General features: G+C 45.5%; 1 protein-coding gene across 15 annotated transcripts in view; it reads right to left on the bottom strand.

Moving 5' to 3' along the window:
• CAMKK1 (calcium/calmodulin dependent protein kinase kinase 1) overlaps positions 1-17,120 on the bottom strand; it is an 87,102-nt gene that overhangs the window by 30,500 nt on the left and 39,482 nt on the right. For all 15 annotated transcript variants that reach the window (XM_031591862.2, XM_031591861.2, XM_090122745.1 and 12 more), the window contains 4 exons: positions 9,415-9,462; positions 8,239-8,292; positions 1,225-1,276; positions 526-659 (listed from right to left, as the gene is read on the bottom strand). In XM_031591862.2, coding sequence (XP_031447722.2) covers positions 526-659; positions 1,225-1,276; positions 8,239-8,292; positions 9,415-9,462 — 288 coding nt within the window. The remainder of the gene's footprint in view (positions 1-525; positions 660-1,224; positions 1,277-8,238; positions 8,293-9,414; positions 9,463-17,120) is intronic.

Raw genomic sequence — 17,120 nt, 5'->3', positions numbered from 1 at the left:
CATTTTTAATCAAATAGCATTTCACTGCCCCCTATACACTATGCTAAGCTGCAAAGCATTAAGAAAGAGTTACACTGATATTTAGAGATTCTTGGGGGGACTGGTGGTGGTGGTGGTGTTGAACACCATTTTCCAACTGCTCCCCATATTTGTAGACATTGCTTACCAATAAAAAGGCACTGCTTATCCTGATCTGATACTAGCCAATATTGAAAATGGCAATGAAGCCTTGCATTTATCCACCTTCCCATGCTTGTCTATGCAAAAGTTTCACTGGTCAAAGCTTGCTGCTGTTTCTACCAGTACATCCAGCTGCCCTCACTTGGATACTAGGCCAAAGCCCACCAGGATAAGTGTGTCAGTTTGTCACACTGGTGTGATCTTATTTAAGATAACCAACCTATATTTTTAAACAATTGTTTTAAAACAATTTCAGCTGAAGTAGGAGCAGTTGAAGAAACATCCTCTTGTCACAGAACAAACCAGATTTGCTTCAGTGTAGTTTAGGGTGGAGAAGTAGCTCACCTCTATCAGTTTAACAACGTTGACATGGTCCAGTTTCTTTAATATGGCTATTTCCTGATAGACTCTGTCCAGTGGTGCCATTGTTTTAGACTGCTCTCCAGTGGATGTTTTTGACCCTCTAGGAGGAGGTCGACCTGCAATCACAATATTGCAGTGAGGAAGAACTCAGCTTTCAGCATGTAAGAGTAAGCAACAACTGGTACTTCTGCAGGGTATCTTCAGCTATTCTGGAAAATATCATCGCCTTATTATGATCCCAAAGCATTACAGACTCCACCCTGAACAGTGATTTCCAAACCACATTTAGGTTTGCTCCACACTTCCCAGCCTGGCTTGCCTGTCAGATCCCATTGCCCCACCTTTTGGACAAGGTGCTAATCTAAAAGGACAGAAGAGCCCCTGGGAGGAAGGAGGTCTAACCCTACCTAAATTCCAGCATTTAATTAGGTTTCATATATGATGAACAGGGAAGAGCCAGTACTTCAAAGACTAGAAAATCAAAGCCAGAAACCCAATTACCAAGTGCTTTGAATTTCTTTGTGCTTGGTCTTTCACTACCTGCTGCGTTTTAACCAGCTCCCCAACTACTTGGGAAACCTTCAAACAAGGTAAAGTTCTGCATTCCTTCCAGGCAATGTTTCTATTGAGAGTCTGCCTGGCTGAGGACAACAAGCAGATCTCAGAATGTGAGATACCCACGTGGAAATCCATACTGCTTTAAGAGCTTCTTTTTGGAGAGGACTTTCATAGCCTGAAGGAAAATGAAAAAGCAGTGTTAAAACCAAACAAGAACTCAAGTGCTCACTGCTCTGATGACAGAACATGCTGGTCATCCCACGGAAAAAATTACTGGTTTTAATTCATTTCAAGTAGGATATAGGAAAATTAATCCAATTTCTGCATTTAAGGCCAGAACTTAAGGGAAGAGTTACTTATGTAACTTTTTCTGGATGATGCTACGGCTGTGCTGGAAGTCAGAAAAGTGTCCAGGCTGCTCCACCTTCCTTTTTACCTTGCCAGAAGGTTCAGGAAGCAAAAGAGCTGGAGTATCAAAGCCATACCACAAACATCCTTCAACCTCCATCACACACCCAGGGTACAGTGAGGACACAGCTCTTTCACCAGCTCTGCTTTGGCTTGGGATGCCTTATGCATTCTCATGGACCATTTTTATACTATCGAGCAACAAGCAGGATCTTTGGTGTGATCCAGCACGATACCCAAGGCCATTAGTGAGGTACTTCACAGGCACCCATCCCTGCAGCCTCAGCAATGGTACAGCCACTTCTGTGCATCTTTTCAGCAGTTTCCCTCTCCCCTCCCACCTGATCATGCACTAGCAAAAGCACAAACCCAGGAAGTAGAAGCATGGGATGGAGTCAGTGTAATTTTTTCTGCCATCCAATTGGTATCAACAGCATGACAAAAGGCAATATGAATTTAATAAATAGCCTCCGTACCTCCATCTCATCTGTGAGTTAATAACCTTTCTGAGGGCCATATCCCCAAGTGGCCCAGCAAATAAATATTCCATGCAGAACTAGCTCTTGGTACAATTTGCTTAGGAAAATAGTCTAAACTCCCTGGCGATGGGACAGTTACTCACTCCTTCCCCTAGGATGGGTAGCTACTCCTAATAATTAAGCATACAAATCTCTAATTCACACCAGAGTGACCCCTTTAAAATATAATTAGCAAAAGACTCCTGCAGGACACAGTCAAACACCAAGGAATTCTGTATTACTTCAATGATGGCAGGCTCTGCACACTGCCTGTTATTAACATATACACCAGGAACAGGTCACCAAAACCATTTTGGCAAGCTTCTTCTCAAGCTGTTTTTGCTGGCAACGATGCTGCTGTGTGCCCCAAGGTCCTCACCCACGCTCACACTGCAGCCAGGTTCACAGCTCACTGAAAGGATTGTTATTTTTGGTACTGATCCAGTGAAATCCTTTGGATTTGCACCCATGTAATTGAGAAGAGAACCTGGCTCAGCTCAGTGAGGCTCTCAATCCTGCCTGACAGCTCCTGAGCCAACTGTTGAAAATGACAGCATTGAGAGACAGGCTCAAAAGAACTTATCTTTCATTTAGCACAATGCTGTATCCAAACGGGCAGCCAAATGATTCACAGTCAACTGAAAGGTGGTCCAAGACATGCACAACCACATCCAAGGATGGCCAGGACCAAGCCCAGAGGATTTCTTGCATCCCTTAGTTTTATCTCTCCATTAGGCAAGTTGGTAGGAAAAAAAATATCAAAGGGCTTTATATACTTATTTATCTTTCAACAGCACCAGCCTGGAAATAAAAGGCCCCTGTTGCCCCAGTCCCACCCTGAGACCTCTGCCTTCTGTCACTAAGCTTTAGAGAAAGAAGAAATAGAAGATATAATTTGCTGCATAAAAGTCCCAAGCTGCATCACAGCTCAAGAAACTGAACTATGGCTACAGTTGTGCCTGCATCAGCCCAGTCCTGGCTGGGGTCACCTCTGAGGAGGGCGAGACAGAAGCAGCAAGGGACAGAGAGGAGCAATAATGAAGGAAAAAGCCTGAGAACAAGAGCCTCTGAGGTTCACCCAGCTTCTCTAAAGAATACTATGAAGGGCCATGGGGAAACAAATGGAAGTTTCTGTAACGTAGGTAAGTTGACTACCACCTCTACTGTCAGGATAGATCTACATCTCTTTCAAAGCTGTGGTAGCTGTGGCTACCATACAGGCAGGGCTGGATCAGAAGAGAGGACCTGTTCCACTGAACTTCCAAATACAAACGTGGAATGAAAAACAAACTTTATCATGCAGAAGGTCAGAGCTGCTTAATTATCACAAGAGCGGAGATGAGGACACATGGCAGTGAAGCTGCACTGTAATTACAGAATGAGGCTTCCTCAATGAACTGGAGCTGTGCATTACAGGAGCAACACAGATGATCCAGCAAATCGCTCCTTCCAGGCTCACATGCAGGAAAGTGCCAAAGGCATTTCTATTTGCAGGCAGAGCTAATTACCCAGATAATGTTTTTTTTTGATAAAGAACCAGCTCAGAGCCAAGCCAAGGGATTTTCCCTTTACACTGTTAAGTATTGCTTCAGCTTCCTCAGGAAAAGAGGAGACCCTCAAAGATTTCCCCTACACACGCCCTTGCACCCACCTTCCTTCCGACTATTCATAGAAGGACACAAGCCATGCCATTTTTCTGAGAGGCAGTGGGAACTCTGTGTTTCTCTTTGATGTCACTTTATTATTTAAGTCTTCTGCACTCCCCCTAGCAACCTTGTAGCTTGAACTCACAGGAAAGCGGTTTTGTGAGGACATCAAGGGAAGAGATCTCAGATTTATGCAGGAGGAGGGACCTGGGACATAGCAGCCTTCACAACAGTGAGGCTTTGAACTCAACATCCTGTTTGTGTCAGTGACAACTGGAAAACGTCTGTTATTTGGGGGATGGAATTGTGACAAAACAGACTGAGCCAAGGGAACCTATCAGCTGTGCCTTGTGATATTCTCACAACACTTGGGATATAATTTTATTTGGTAACAGGAGGACCCATGCAAGAGCAGAAAACATACACAGTCAAGACCCACATCTTCCAGGGCAGAGGGAAATGGCTCAAAGCCTGGCTACTAACCACCTAAATCCTCTGCTAGAGCGTGATCCAGCACCGTGGGAATGCTGAGAGGATCACAGCACATTCCCAGCCCTCTTCCACCTGTCCTCTCTGACAATGGCACCCATTAGAGAAAGTGGCCAAGCGGCTCTGCCAGGAGGGAGGAATGCTGTGAGATGAAAGAAAAGCCTCACCCAGACAGGCTTAGCTGCCAAATCCCAAAATCCTGTTCCCACTTTTTCCTGGGTGATCCAAATCCTCGCAGCATTCACAACAGTAAGACTTGCTGGTGACCATCTTTCAATCAGCAGTAACACTTTATACAGCTGAGTTCATCAGCTCAGAAGGGACCTCTCCCCACCCTGAAACTTGGGAGCAAACAGCCCTGATACAAAGATTGTTAGGTATATACAGGTAGACAGCCTGATAACACAAATCTTGTTTCTTAGGAAACCAGATTAAAAAGGGGGAAAAAAGCAACTCACTGACAACCTACAATGCTATTGCTTTTGTCTAAAACTAGCGTAACAAATGTCCATCATAACCACTTTTCTCTGTGAGCTGATTTAGAGATTGAAAACAGGAAGGAGGCATGACCTGAGGCATCACAGAATCAAATTCCATCAGCACAATGACTCCAAATTAGATCTCCACCTGGACACATTTGCCTTTGCTTTTTATTTGCTAACCTTTCAACAGAGCTTGGCTTTTTTTTGCTTTTTACCCCTGCTCACTGTCAAAGCATTTCCTGCAAATTATGACACTGAAACCTTCCCAGCTGTAAAAGGCTCCTTGGCAGAGCCTTGCAAACATTGCTTTAGCAGCTTCACATACTGCTGCAGTGGCAGAGGCAGTTTTCTGTACCCAGCTCTACAGCTGAAGGGTCACCTCCTTGGAGGGAGCACCAGCCACATGCTTGGTACTAGAAGTTCAGTTTCCCCAGGCTGAAATGTTCTCTGCATCCACTGATGTAAATAAACACGATTTCACAGCCCTTCACAGCACTGCAGTTGTTCACAGTAACAGAAGATAAAGCTCCTGGAAGCACTTGCTCATCTTTAATGGAAGGAAGAACTATCCACAAAATAAACACAACTCACATTTTTCCCAGATGTGATGATCAGCTTTTCTTTCTGTAAGAGTTTTTCCTAATTCTAGGTCATGCCCAAAATTCATTCAAGCAAGAGAAATCTCTCCATTTACTTTGTCAGAGATTCAATTCCTGATACCTGCACTTATGAGAAGATCTTGCAAAAGGCCCTGTGTTTCAGAAAGAATCAGAGGTGTCATGCTCTGAATTATACTCCACAGCAAATTTTTCTGCTTTAAGATTTGCTCCTTTTTATTGTAGCACTCCAGCTCAAAGAAAATAAAGCATGCAGAAACACCCTGATCTTGAGCTAACGTACTGTACGTGTGAATCAGCCACTGGGGCTACTCACTAAATGCCAACCAAGTGATGATTTTCTCCCATTATCTGTTACTGCTTTACACCAATGACATAAAAACAACCCTCCAGAGCCAAATTGATGAGAACATACATAGAAAAGGCTCTCCCCAACTGTCAGAGTCACAATTGCTTCTTGTAATTGCTGGTAACAAACATTTGCATTAGATATCCGTGCCCAGTGGGTCAGGGTTGCTGTAACAGCCTCAGACAGGAGCGATAAGCAGAGGTGCTGGAAGCAGCACAGTGGTCAGACACATTGGGAGGTGTGGGGAACTGAGCAACCATTAGCTAATTATGCAATTTGCTATTGTTTCCCTGAAGCTTTTAAAAAAATCTTCAGCTCTGGTAGACAAAAGCATGGCCATTTGGAAGCAAGGGGGAAAGGAAAAAGCTTCCACTACCCCAGCCGAAAGATTAGAAAGGATGTGAAGCACAGGCAACAGCACTGCAGCCTTCCTTTCTCGCAGGCCAGTAGTGCAATCACCTGCCCTTTCCTCTCCCATATGATTGCATTCACAGCAGTGAAACAGCGGTGACAGTCCTGATGCTTCTGCTCTGATTCCACCTCTGCCACTATCGCATCTCTCACATCTCCCAGGATCAGCTTCAGCCCCAGAGCCCCTGCTCTGTTTCAGCCCGACGTAACTCCCCCAGCAAGCAAAGGAGAACTGAAGAGTGCATCCCTGCAATGCTGGGTTTGTGCATCCTGTCTCTCTTGGGCTAGCAAGGGTGAATCAGAGGTGTACTGACATCAGAGCCACTCTCAGGCTACAGCAGCTTTAAGGCATTTGCCTAGATTAGGAAACAAAATGGAGATTAAGCCAGGATTAACTAACACACAGCAGGCTAACCTGGACATAGGTTTTCACTTTCAACTTTGATTTGGCCAGTTAAACCTACATCCAAGGTGCTCACCTGCAGCCAAAACATGAATGAGGAAGACAGTATACAACACCAACCTATACTGACCTCTCACCTGCTGAGGTGTGGAAACTGCCGTGTCTGCTCAGAGCAGCCAGAGCACAGCATCAAGATTTCCATCACAAAAAGAAAATATATGCTCAGACTGAAATAAATACAGTGTGATGCATTCCCTACTTCGTGCTGCTGGCCCTGGCACTCCCCTAGGCTGATGGGACAGATGCATCAGGGGAGCCACAGCTGGCACTGCTGTTCTCTGCAGAGCTAAACTGTGTTGCTCCAGGACATGGGGGAAGCACTCAGAGAGCAGCAGAGAAAGGGAGCCCTCAGAAACAGCAACCGCTCCAGTGTGGTGGGTGAGTCAGCCTGCAAAGCACAAGGGATGGAAAGAATTGCAGTTCCTTTGCTATGCCAGCTTCAGGGCACCTTCTCGGGATTTTTGCCTCATCTGTTCCATCCTTCAAGGTACTTCTCCCATAATTTCATACCCTCTGGTAGAAAGGAAGGACCAAGGATATTAACAGGCATGCAACTCCCACGCAGTCTCTCTAATCTTGTATGCCACTTGTAAATCCAAGAACCAGGGGAAGACAACCACTGGGCTGACCGCAGTCACTCTCGCCACCACAGGAGTGAATACATTTTACATTTCCATAGAACATTCCTATTCCCCTCTGCACTGCACCAAAGCGAGTCTGTCAGGGCACTCTGATGGCTCCATTCCCAATCACACAAGGCTGCTCTCCATTGCAGCAGGGAAAACAAGATTGCCACATCCTTGCCCTGCACTGTTCCATTGCTGAGCAGGGCACAGAGCAGTATCTGCACTGCTGGGCCAGACTGACAAGGCTGCTTGGAAGGCAGCTGGGTTTGGGTTTCACAACACTGCAACACTCGGCCCTTCCCAGTAGACACCTGTCATTCAAAAGAAACTGCTCAAAGCAAGCTGCTTTCCACAAGCCTTCAGGCACATCCACACAAACAAGGCAGTTTTCCTTTTGCCAGCTGCCCAGCTCCTGCTTGCAGCCCAAACAAAATTAACATAGTTTTCACAAGTGGGTTTTGCAGGAATCCCAGCTTGAACATTTAGGATTTGCCTGCTTCTGAAAAGGGAGTGACAGACAAGGAGGCTTCAGCATATACAGCCTTTCTGAATCTAAACCCTCTAATTCTGGCTTCAGTTTAGCAAAACATTTAAAAGCCAAGGCTTGCCCTCTGCACTGCATCCTACACCTGTTTAGTTTATGGAGAGGCAACTTGCAAGAAGGAAGGATGCAGCAGAGCCAGACACAGCCAAGCTGAGCCATAACATTCAGCATTTCTGATAAACTCTTGTGTTTCCTTAGAAAACAAGCATGCTCATTGCAGGTCGCTCTTCCAATGCAGAGCAGGTGCTGACTACCACCACCCACACATGCCTTTCAAGTAACCTGCTTCATAGCCAGACAGTGTCAGGACAAATCACCAATATGCTTCCTGCCTGCAAGGCCCTTGTCTGTTACATAATGCAGCCCACCTGATTCCCTCTCACCACAACACATAGGCACGCAAGCAGGTGCACAGACAACTGCATATCACTCCATGCCCAGCAGGGATGTTTGTATCCTTGCATGCCACTCAAATCAGAAACGTATATGCTAAAAGCAGCAAGGAAAGAGGGGACATAGCTCTCACGGGTGCAAAAGGAAATGAGGAGCAGTGGAGACAGTGTGGAGAGGAGAGAGACACTTACATAATACTTGTCATCATCCTTGTTGTAGGCCAGCTTCACAACACCATAGGAACCCTAAAAATAAAAACAAACTGCAGTCAGTTCAGCAGCTTTGCCTGGTCTCCTTGTTGCTCAGAACTGGTAGCATGTAGCCCTCTATGTTCTGGCCACAGTAGCAGCCACGAGGCATGTGATGAGGATTAAGGCTGACTGGTGGAGTTGTGTGTCAGCCCATCACCTCCTGCCCCAAGACCAAGCCATTGTGCCTGACCTACATCAAACATGGCTGGGGAAGGGAGAGAATAATGTGAGCAGAATTTCTTGTGAAAGTTTGTATGCTTGGCGTGGACACCTTTCTGCACTTCTGAGCAAGGCCATTTTCAGCCATAAACCCCTTCATCTCTTCAGAGTGAATGAACTTCAGGGAGGACCAACAGCCTGCCTTCCTCCAACAGCCTGTTGGATTGTTGCTATATCCACAGCTCCAGTGACAGCCTGAAGCCAAACTCCATGGAAGCCTCTTGCTTTGGAGAAGAGTTTGGGCTAATAGAACTTTTGGTGCAAGTCTGCAGCATGATATGCATTCAACTACAACCAACTGCCAAAGTAGGTACAGCTTCCAGAAAGCATAATTGCTTGTGGATCCATCTGCAGTGATGGCAGATGTCCAAACATGCAGGTGTCTGAACTGCTCAACAGCCCAGACCTCTAAATAACTTTGGAGAAATCTATTCTGAATCATTCTGCAGCATTTAAATATGGACTACAATTAAACTAGCAGTTCATTCATAGAAAGAAAAACTTAAGCTAGTGCTGGCATGGACCAAACACCTGCCCTCCTCTTTTTGTTTTTTTTTTTTCTTCCCCTGATGGGTTGTATTTATGCATTAAAGCCATTTAGTGTTACATTTGGCAAGCAAACATCTTGAAAAGAAGCCAACTTAACCACCTTCAGAGGGAAGGAAAACAAATTTAGATTTCAGAGGAAGTCATTCCACTTTGACCTTGAACAAAACTTACCCAAACTAATGAGGCAAAAAAAGAAAACAAACAAACAAAGAAAACCAAATTGAACCAAACAAAAGTTTCAAGAAGTTTTGGCCAGTATGACCTCCCAGGCTGGCATAGTCTTTTGACCTGTATTGTGTGTGTGTGTGCGCAGGTCTCTTATGACAAACACCAGCTCCAGGAACATACCTTGCCTATTTCACTCTGCAGCTTGTACTGGTTTAATTGCACACAGTCCTGTGGATCAAAAGGAGAACATAATTAGAGTATTGGTAAAAGGAAATTGTTTGATTCAGTGTCAAACAGTGGCAGAGCGCTGAACAGCCAAAGATTAGATCTTATTTAAACCATTGTAAGTTACACTATAAGCACTGTGTTTGTTTTATAAAGACAGCTCATAACAAAGCAATTATGAGCTGAGTTCTGACTGTTGTGCAGTGACTCCAACAGCACATTTACCCCCCAAAGAACCAGCACTGCTCCAGGCTCAGCCTGTTGAGCCTGCCAGCAGCACCTGGCCCTTTACATTTACTGACTGCATCAGACTACAATGTTCAACACCAACCCCAACTCTACAGAGGTATGTGGCTCCCATGGATGACCATCCAGGCACCCATGTCAACCCCAGTAGAGCAGGAACAACACCATTCCTGGCATCATCCTGGCAGAGGCCTTGACCCTCCATGGGCTGCCTGTGACAACTGTGGCAGCACCCAGAGGAAGCCCCAGCAGACTCATGGATTCATCTTTGAGGAGAAAATACAGAGCCAAACTCCTCTGCTGTATTCTGCACAGGGTCATACTCTGTGAGCAAAAGAACAAAACTCTGACATGCACACTGGTAATAAAAGCTTGATATCAAGAGACAGTGGGCTGCTGCAGCCTCCTCAACTTCCCTAGAAGTGAGTCTGAAGGTGAGGCTGCCCTTCCAGCAGCTTGTACTGAAAGGGTAAGATGTTGAGGAAGGGGATTATGTAGAGTATTAAAAGATTCTCATGAGTTTGTCAGTCTCAGGAAAAAAAAAAAAAATATGCAAAAAAACCCACCCCAGAGTGCTGGCAGTGCTTCTCCAAAAATTAAGATGAAATTCCATTCTGATGGAGCCAAAGTGTCTGTATTTTCTTAAGCCTGACCTTCACGTGTCCTAGGACAGCACAGAGAAAGCACCCACACCAGCACAGTGAGCCACAGCTCAGGGCTCTTTCACTACTAAGGACCTGAGCACATGGGGTGCTGAGGCATCATCCCTTGTCCCCACTACAGCACTGCCATGTCCCCATCCCTGAGGTGAGTGCAGCACGACTCTGCAGAGCTCAGCAGGAATGCTGACTGCTCTCAGTTCAATATTTTGCCAATATTTATTCAAGGAGAGATTCTGGGGATGCTGCAGTTGTGGCTTTTTTTTTTTTTTCTATCTTGGAGCAGACTTAACATACAGCATTTAACTGCATTGCAGGGGACAGCACAGCCCTAAACTCCATGGAATGAAGGAAGCAGAGTTTCTGTCCCATGTGGATGAAATAGAGCCACAGACAGGACATGCTTCTCCACACAGCATTTTAAAAACAACAGCTCTCTCCCTGGGACTGCCAAACACTAAAGCAGGCTGGCAACCCACTTCTAGCCTCCACACCAGGCAGTTTGTGAACAAAGCTGACACCAAGCATGCAGATAGGTGGATTAGACTTCCCACAAGCCTCAAAATACCGCAATCTGCAGCAACACAGCAAAAGGGGTGCCAGATGTCTTCAGTGCATTTGAAGGAACAGGCAAATGCTACAGCTCCCCAGTAAAAGCAACACTAGTTTACAGATCAAGATGCATTAGAGCACTGATGCAGCGTTCAATAATTCTGGTTCTTCCCCCAGCATGAGCCAGAAAGATTTTCCAATGCAAGTGAGCATCAAAGTGAAGGAGAATAAAGAAATGGGGAAATTATGACTTTTTCAGCTCACAGTGGTTTGTCAGGAATACAAAGTATGATCTAAATCTCCTTCTTGTTTCCAGTGAAGAAAGTTTTTTCCACCACCCTAACAAGGAAAAAGAGCCAACAGTGAGTAATGGAGCCACAGAAGTGCATTAACTCTATTGATAGCAAAGCATACAAAATCTTACCAACAGCAAAGCCCATCAATTAGAACTAGGAGCAACAATAGAGGAGAGCACGACCCAGCAAAAGACAAGATATGAAGGATCAGATCACTGAAATGTATACAGGAAAATAAACTCACTGCATTTTAAAAGAAATTCCTCAAATAGGAGGCAGCATACAGAACCCAAGGTACAGACACATGAGGGACAAATTCCCAGGAAAGCACTAAGTCAGCAGATTCACTTCCCAGCCCAAAGCCGTGCTTTGCACTGTAGTGATTTACACAGATTAAGAAGGAACAGTTTTAGAAGGAAAGGCAACACCAAGACAAGGGCTGAGGGAAGGCTGATGTCAGGGCACAGCTAGCCAGAGATCCAGCTCTGCAGCACAGTCTCCCATAGCTCCCTCACTGCAGCACAGCTTCTGGACCTGATTCACACCCGCACTGCTCTGCATTCAGATAGTGCTTTTCACCAGCAGTTATCTTCGCTTCTGCGGTGCTCTGGGCACTTGTGCTCAATTCAGCAAAAATTCAAACCATCCTGTAGGTGCTTTTCACCTTTTTTTTTAATTCCCTTTCTTGCAGAAAGGCTGTAATTCACAGCTCTGGTGACTCCTGCCACATGTCACTGCAGACCGGCAGGCTTTTTATTATGTTATTATTTGGTTCTCCTGCAGAAGCTGGGATAGTTGTACTATTTCTTTATCAAACACAAACACTGATCCCTGGGCCAAGTCTTTATTATTTTTATTTATTTATTTATTAAGATAACACTGTACAATTCTCTTGATTTCATCACGCCAATGTTCTGCAACTGCTGATAATGTTTCTTACTGTTTGTACTTAATGAGAAGCATCAGTAAATTAGACTGCTGCATCCATCTAAGCATGCAGTAATTGTTCCACCTTCAAAAGCAGAAGCCCATTTGTTTGCCTGTCCAAGGTATTACTCAAAAGAAATAGAGGAGAGGTCAGAGACACAGAAAATACAAAAAGTGATTAAAAAAAAATCATAAATTGCAGTGCACTCCAGGCCCGAATCCATAAATCCTGCTGCCACCACTGTGTGACAGGAGCTTGGAGAAATGGAAAACTGAGCTTTTGCTGCCCAAAGGGAATCCTGGGATGGATATGAAGAACAAGAGCTTATTTCCAAAAGAAGACATTTCCAAAAATAATTGGGGTGGCCATGTATACATACATTGGGAAATATTCTACCCCTGAAAGGAAGCCAAATTCACCAGTCTCAAAATAGCTATGAGTTTCATCAATTAGAGATATACTTTGCAGAGAAAACATGGGAAAGAAAACTGGGAACTTCAAGTCACTAATGAAGACAGTGCTGTTTTAAAACCCTCCCCCCAGCTGAAAGGGGAAGTGAAAGCAGTTCTAAAAACAGACTAAATGAAAATAAAAGCCAGACAAGGGGCATCAGGGGCAGCAATGGATATAAATTACAAAGCCGTTAAGGGACAGAGAAGGACCCACAGGAAGCGCAGCGCTCATAAGAAGATAAGAAAAACAAATAGATGTTTAAACACCATCCAACAAGTGCAGAAGTCGCAGCCCAGCACAGTGACTGGCTGTAGCTGTGCAAAACACTAAGGCTGAGCACCACCACCTGAGTTCACCCACCCCAAACCTCAGATCTGAATGCAGCATGCCAGGCATTTGCTGAATCCCTGGCAGCTCATTTGGATAGAGGCTAGAAAACTAAAGACATCTTTTTCCAGACTTTCTCTCAAAGCCTGCTGGCATGGCTAATGGCTTTAGATTTCCTCAGTACATAACGTGACAGCTGAGCTTCCCACGCAACTCTCACTGAGGCAAGAGTGAGGAGGCTGAGGGCAATGGGATGGAGGCAGCCTCTCTGCAACTGTGGCTTTGTGCCTTCTCCTCCTCCCAGCCATACCTTTAAAATGAGCTTCGGGTAAATTGGAAATGTAACTTTTAAAAAAAGGCTAATTAGTCCTAGGAAAAGAAATTAGGAGCGTCTGTGGGGAATTCTTCTTTGAAGGAACGTTTTACAAGCATCTTTGATCTTTTCAGTAGAACTCCAGCTCGAGCACTGCAGCAAGACCTCTACAAGAAAGAAGTTTGAGACCTGCAGGGCTGGAGAGGGAAGTGCGTCAGCCTACCCATAGCCTCAGTCCCCACTGCTTCTCTGATCCCTAGATTAAGCTCTGTGTAAGACAAGGAAATCACAGCCTTGTGAAGAGTATCAGGCAGCTCCCAAGCATTTGAAGAGTACAAAACCTGAGTCAGCCCAACACCAGAGCACTACCTCTCCCAGCTCCGGACACCAGCTGCTTCCAATCAGTCAGACAGACAAGCAAGAGGCCTGATGTAAAGATGTAGAAAAGCAAGAGTAGAAAAGACAAAGTCATTACTTATTTTCTGTGCCTCTGGGGTGAGCTGTGGACACTGAGCACAGAAAACACCCTGTCAGCTCACTCCCCACCCTTGTGCTCAGGTCAGCAGCAGCTCTGAGGAGGGAAGGCATGCTGACCTGACTTCATCCTTTGCACTCCTGCTCAAGTATGCCTGGCCTCAGTCCCTACCAGGCTGAGCTGGGCCACCCCTGCAGCACAGAGCCAGAGCATCCTGCTGCTCCCAAAGAGAGACACCACGCAAACACAGGGGCTGGGATGACCACACTGGGTTGCCAGAAATGGGTGGATCCAGACGAAAGAGAGGAATGATGGTTCAAATAATCAGCAGATTGGATAAGTATAAAGAAACTAACAGTGCTGGCAAGTCTGAGGAAAGCGAAATCTTTTATTCTCCATCTACTCTCCAAACAAAACTTTTTTCGGCTACCTCAAAAGGTTGGTTTGGGATGGCAAAATAAAAACAGGATGCCGCATTTTCAAATGTGACTTCCCAGCAAGCAGCACATCCAACCCCTGCAATTTAGGGACAAACTCTGTCAAAACCCAGCAAGATCACCATTGGTCTGTATGAACTTGTTTGCTGTTTCCCTCTTTTCCTGGTACACGCAAGTGCTAGGGCATCACCTGTGCAGCAAAGCAGAGAACCCTATGGAAAGCTCTCTCCTCCTGCCACACTGCCAGTACCAAGCAGGAGTTGGGAGTGCTCATACCAATGATCTACACACACTTGTGACCTAAATTCTTGGGCCTGTACTTCAATTCTGCAGTTATGCACCTTTAACAGTTTAATAACTTCTGTGCCATAGCTAAAGGCAAAGCCATTCCTTTGTTAGAGCAAAGAGCTGGTGAGAGAAGAATGCTACCAGCCCCACAGGCACTCCCATAGGGGAACATGATGCTGGAAGGACCTTCTCAGACAACGGTCCACACAGAGCTTTAGAGAAGAGAGGAACAAGCAGGGAATCTATCTCACACCCCATGCTTTGAAAATTATGAATTTGTTATCAGAGATGTGATAGACTGGGTTAATTAAGTACACAGTAACAGTGTCAGGGGAACAGAATGGGTTACTTCTCATGCAGAGTTAATACTGCAGATTCAGACTTGTCAGCAGAAGCCGCAAGACACCAGGCAGCTATCAATACTTTGTCCCAGGGCAATCAACTAATTGGCAGCCTAATTGCCAAATGACAACAAGCCCTGGCTCTGCTTCAGCCCTACCAGCCCAGGAGTCACTGCCTTCCTCAATCCTCACAAGCTATCCCCCTCCAAAGGTATGTGCTGGCAGCAGGGTACCAGGGATGGGGCTGTCAGTGCCCATAGTGCCTGCTGCAGCTTCAGCTCTCAGCCCTCAGATCTCTGAATATCAGTTTTCCTCCCAGCCTGCGAGCAAGTGTTGAACCGGACTCATAAAGCTCAGCAGCATCACTGACTGAACACATAAGTCCTTCATAATTCAGAGGAGAACAACAGAAAATGCCCTTATCCAGCCTCCCCAGAGCATGTTTCTCCATTACTTCTCCAGATGAAAGATACATTGCTCCCAGCATCACTGGAGAGGGAAAGCATTTTCAATTCGAGATCATTATCAGCATAACAAAGGAAATTTTGATATATAGCTGTGCCACCCATCTTGGCTTCTGATGGATGATGCCTGCACACATACCTCTGATAAAGCCTCAATGCTCATAAACTTCATCTTCATGCAGACTGCAAGCTATGCAGGAAGTGACTGTGAGCCACAGCCATGGGCGTCCTGGCACTGAGAAGGTACTGAGTGCTGGTGCCAAGTACTCAGTGCAAAGAGAAAGGAGCAATTCAAAGGCTTTAAACAGGTGAGAGAGTGGTCACCCCTGTACTCAGCCTCAAACTTACCTCATATACAACCTGCATCTTCCAAGTCCTTTTGCTGTTTCTTACAGGATACAGATAGCAGCCCTGTGAGCAGTACTGTCAAAGAATTGTTCCCAAGGGCCCTGCTGAGGGAGCAAGCACCCACAGCTCTCACCTGACCTCCCCCTTCCATCTGCTATTGCAGCAGTTCCCTTTTAATACAAATGATGTTTTTAATGAGCACAGCTCTGTTAAGCATCTCAGCTGCACTGCAGCAAGGCTCTAAGCAGCTACAGCAAGTGACCATTATAAACACAGAGATGTCTGACAGATTGCTGTTGGAGCAGGGAAATGAAGGACTGCGCAGCTGCATTTCAAACTGAACATTTCCTGTCCCAAGATATTGCTCCCTGAGATGCAGATACTGTGAGAGGGGACTGAGTATTTTCGATCTCTTTTCAGACTGGAGTATGCTAGAATTGCACTTGACTGCAGGTACTCAGAAGCAGATTCCAGACCATCCCTACTCTTGGCACAGGCGAAGCACTGCAGGAGGGCAGAGCTGGCACACCAGTCACACACATTTCCAAGAATCAGCTCCTCTCACTCCCACATCTCCAATTAAAGCACGTAGCTGTTGTCAAAGAAGTTGCAACCTCTACAGTTCACTTTGTGCAGATATTCACTTATCAGCCATGACCACCTCACAGCTAACATGACTTGCAAAAATTCCCAGCAGATAGTGGCTGATTTGCATGTGCACCAATCGTATCAGAGGCACAGGAAGAAAATACCTGCTTTTCAGGAAGGAAGCACTGAGCCACGTGCGTTAAGCTCCAGGCTGAAATTCCAGTGATTTTGCTCATATAGTTCACAGTGCAGGACAAGAATGAGTTTTAGGCTTTAGAGCAGGGAGTAGCATAACACCCAAGAACAATGCAAGCTCCACTAAGCAGACATTCCCTTTCTGGTACTCCAGTCAGCCCTTTCCCTACTTAAAAATGTTCCTAGCCATTAGTATTTAAGGAAGCATTCTTTGTTTCAAAAAACATCCATTTACTCTACTTTCATCACATTCAACTTTCAAATAAAGTCCTGCTGAAGTTTCAGTTTGATCTACACTCACTTCCTCACAGGCTGTGCTGCACCATGCATATGACCGCTGCAAACTACTGCATACTTGGTGTGACAAGGCAGCAGTGCCTCTCTCTGCTCCCTGTCCTCCCCAGTAATTCACATCACGGCATGCACACCAGTAGCTTAGTTAGAAAGAAAAGCTCAAACTGCCATCCTGAACTTTTTTCCTACGATAGCAGACAGGACAGGCTTCCCCACCAGCACTGCAGCCCTGCATGACACAAGGAGCTGTAACCAGCAGCTACTTCCATCGATGGGCTTGACCAAAAGCAGTGTGTCATACCTTTGGGACACGTCTGAGCCCAGCTCTAATACCAGGAGAGGAGCTGCAAGACAGATCAGGAAGGATTGCAGCTACCCAAAGAAATTTATCTGAAGGAGTCATGGCCCTCAGTTACCACCGCTGTTACAAATCCATGCAAATACTTTAAAGACAAAA

This window comes from Phasianus colchicus, chromosome 21 (assembly GCF_987193195.1).
Source record: "Phasianus colchicus chromosome 21, bPhaCol1.hap1.1, whole genome shotgun sequence".
NCBI lineage: Eukaryota > Metazoa > Chordata > Aves > Galliformes > Phasianidae > Phasianus > Phasianus colchicus.
The sequence above is the reverse complement of the archived record's forward strand: the minus strand, read 5'-3'. Positions and strand labels throughout refer to the sequence as shown.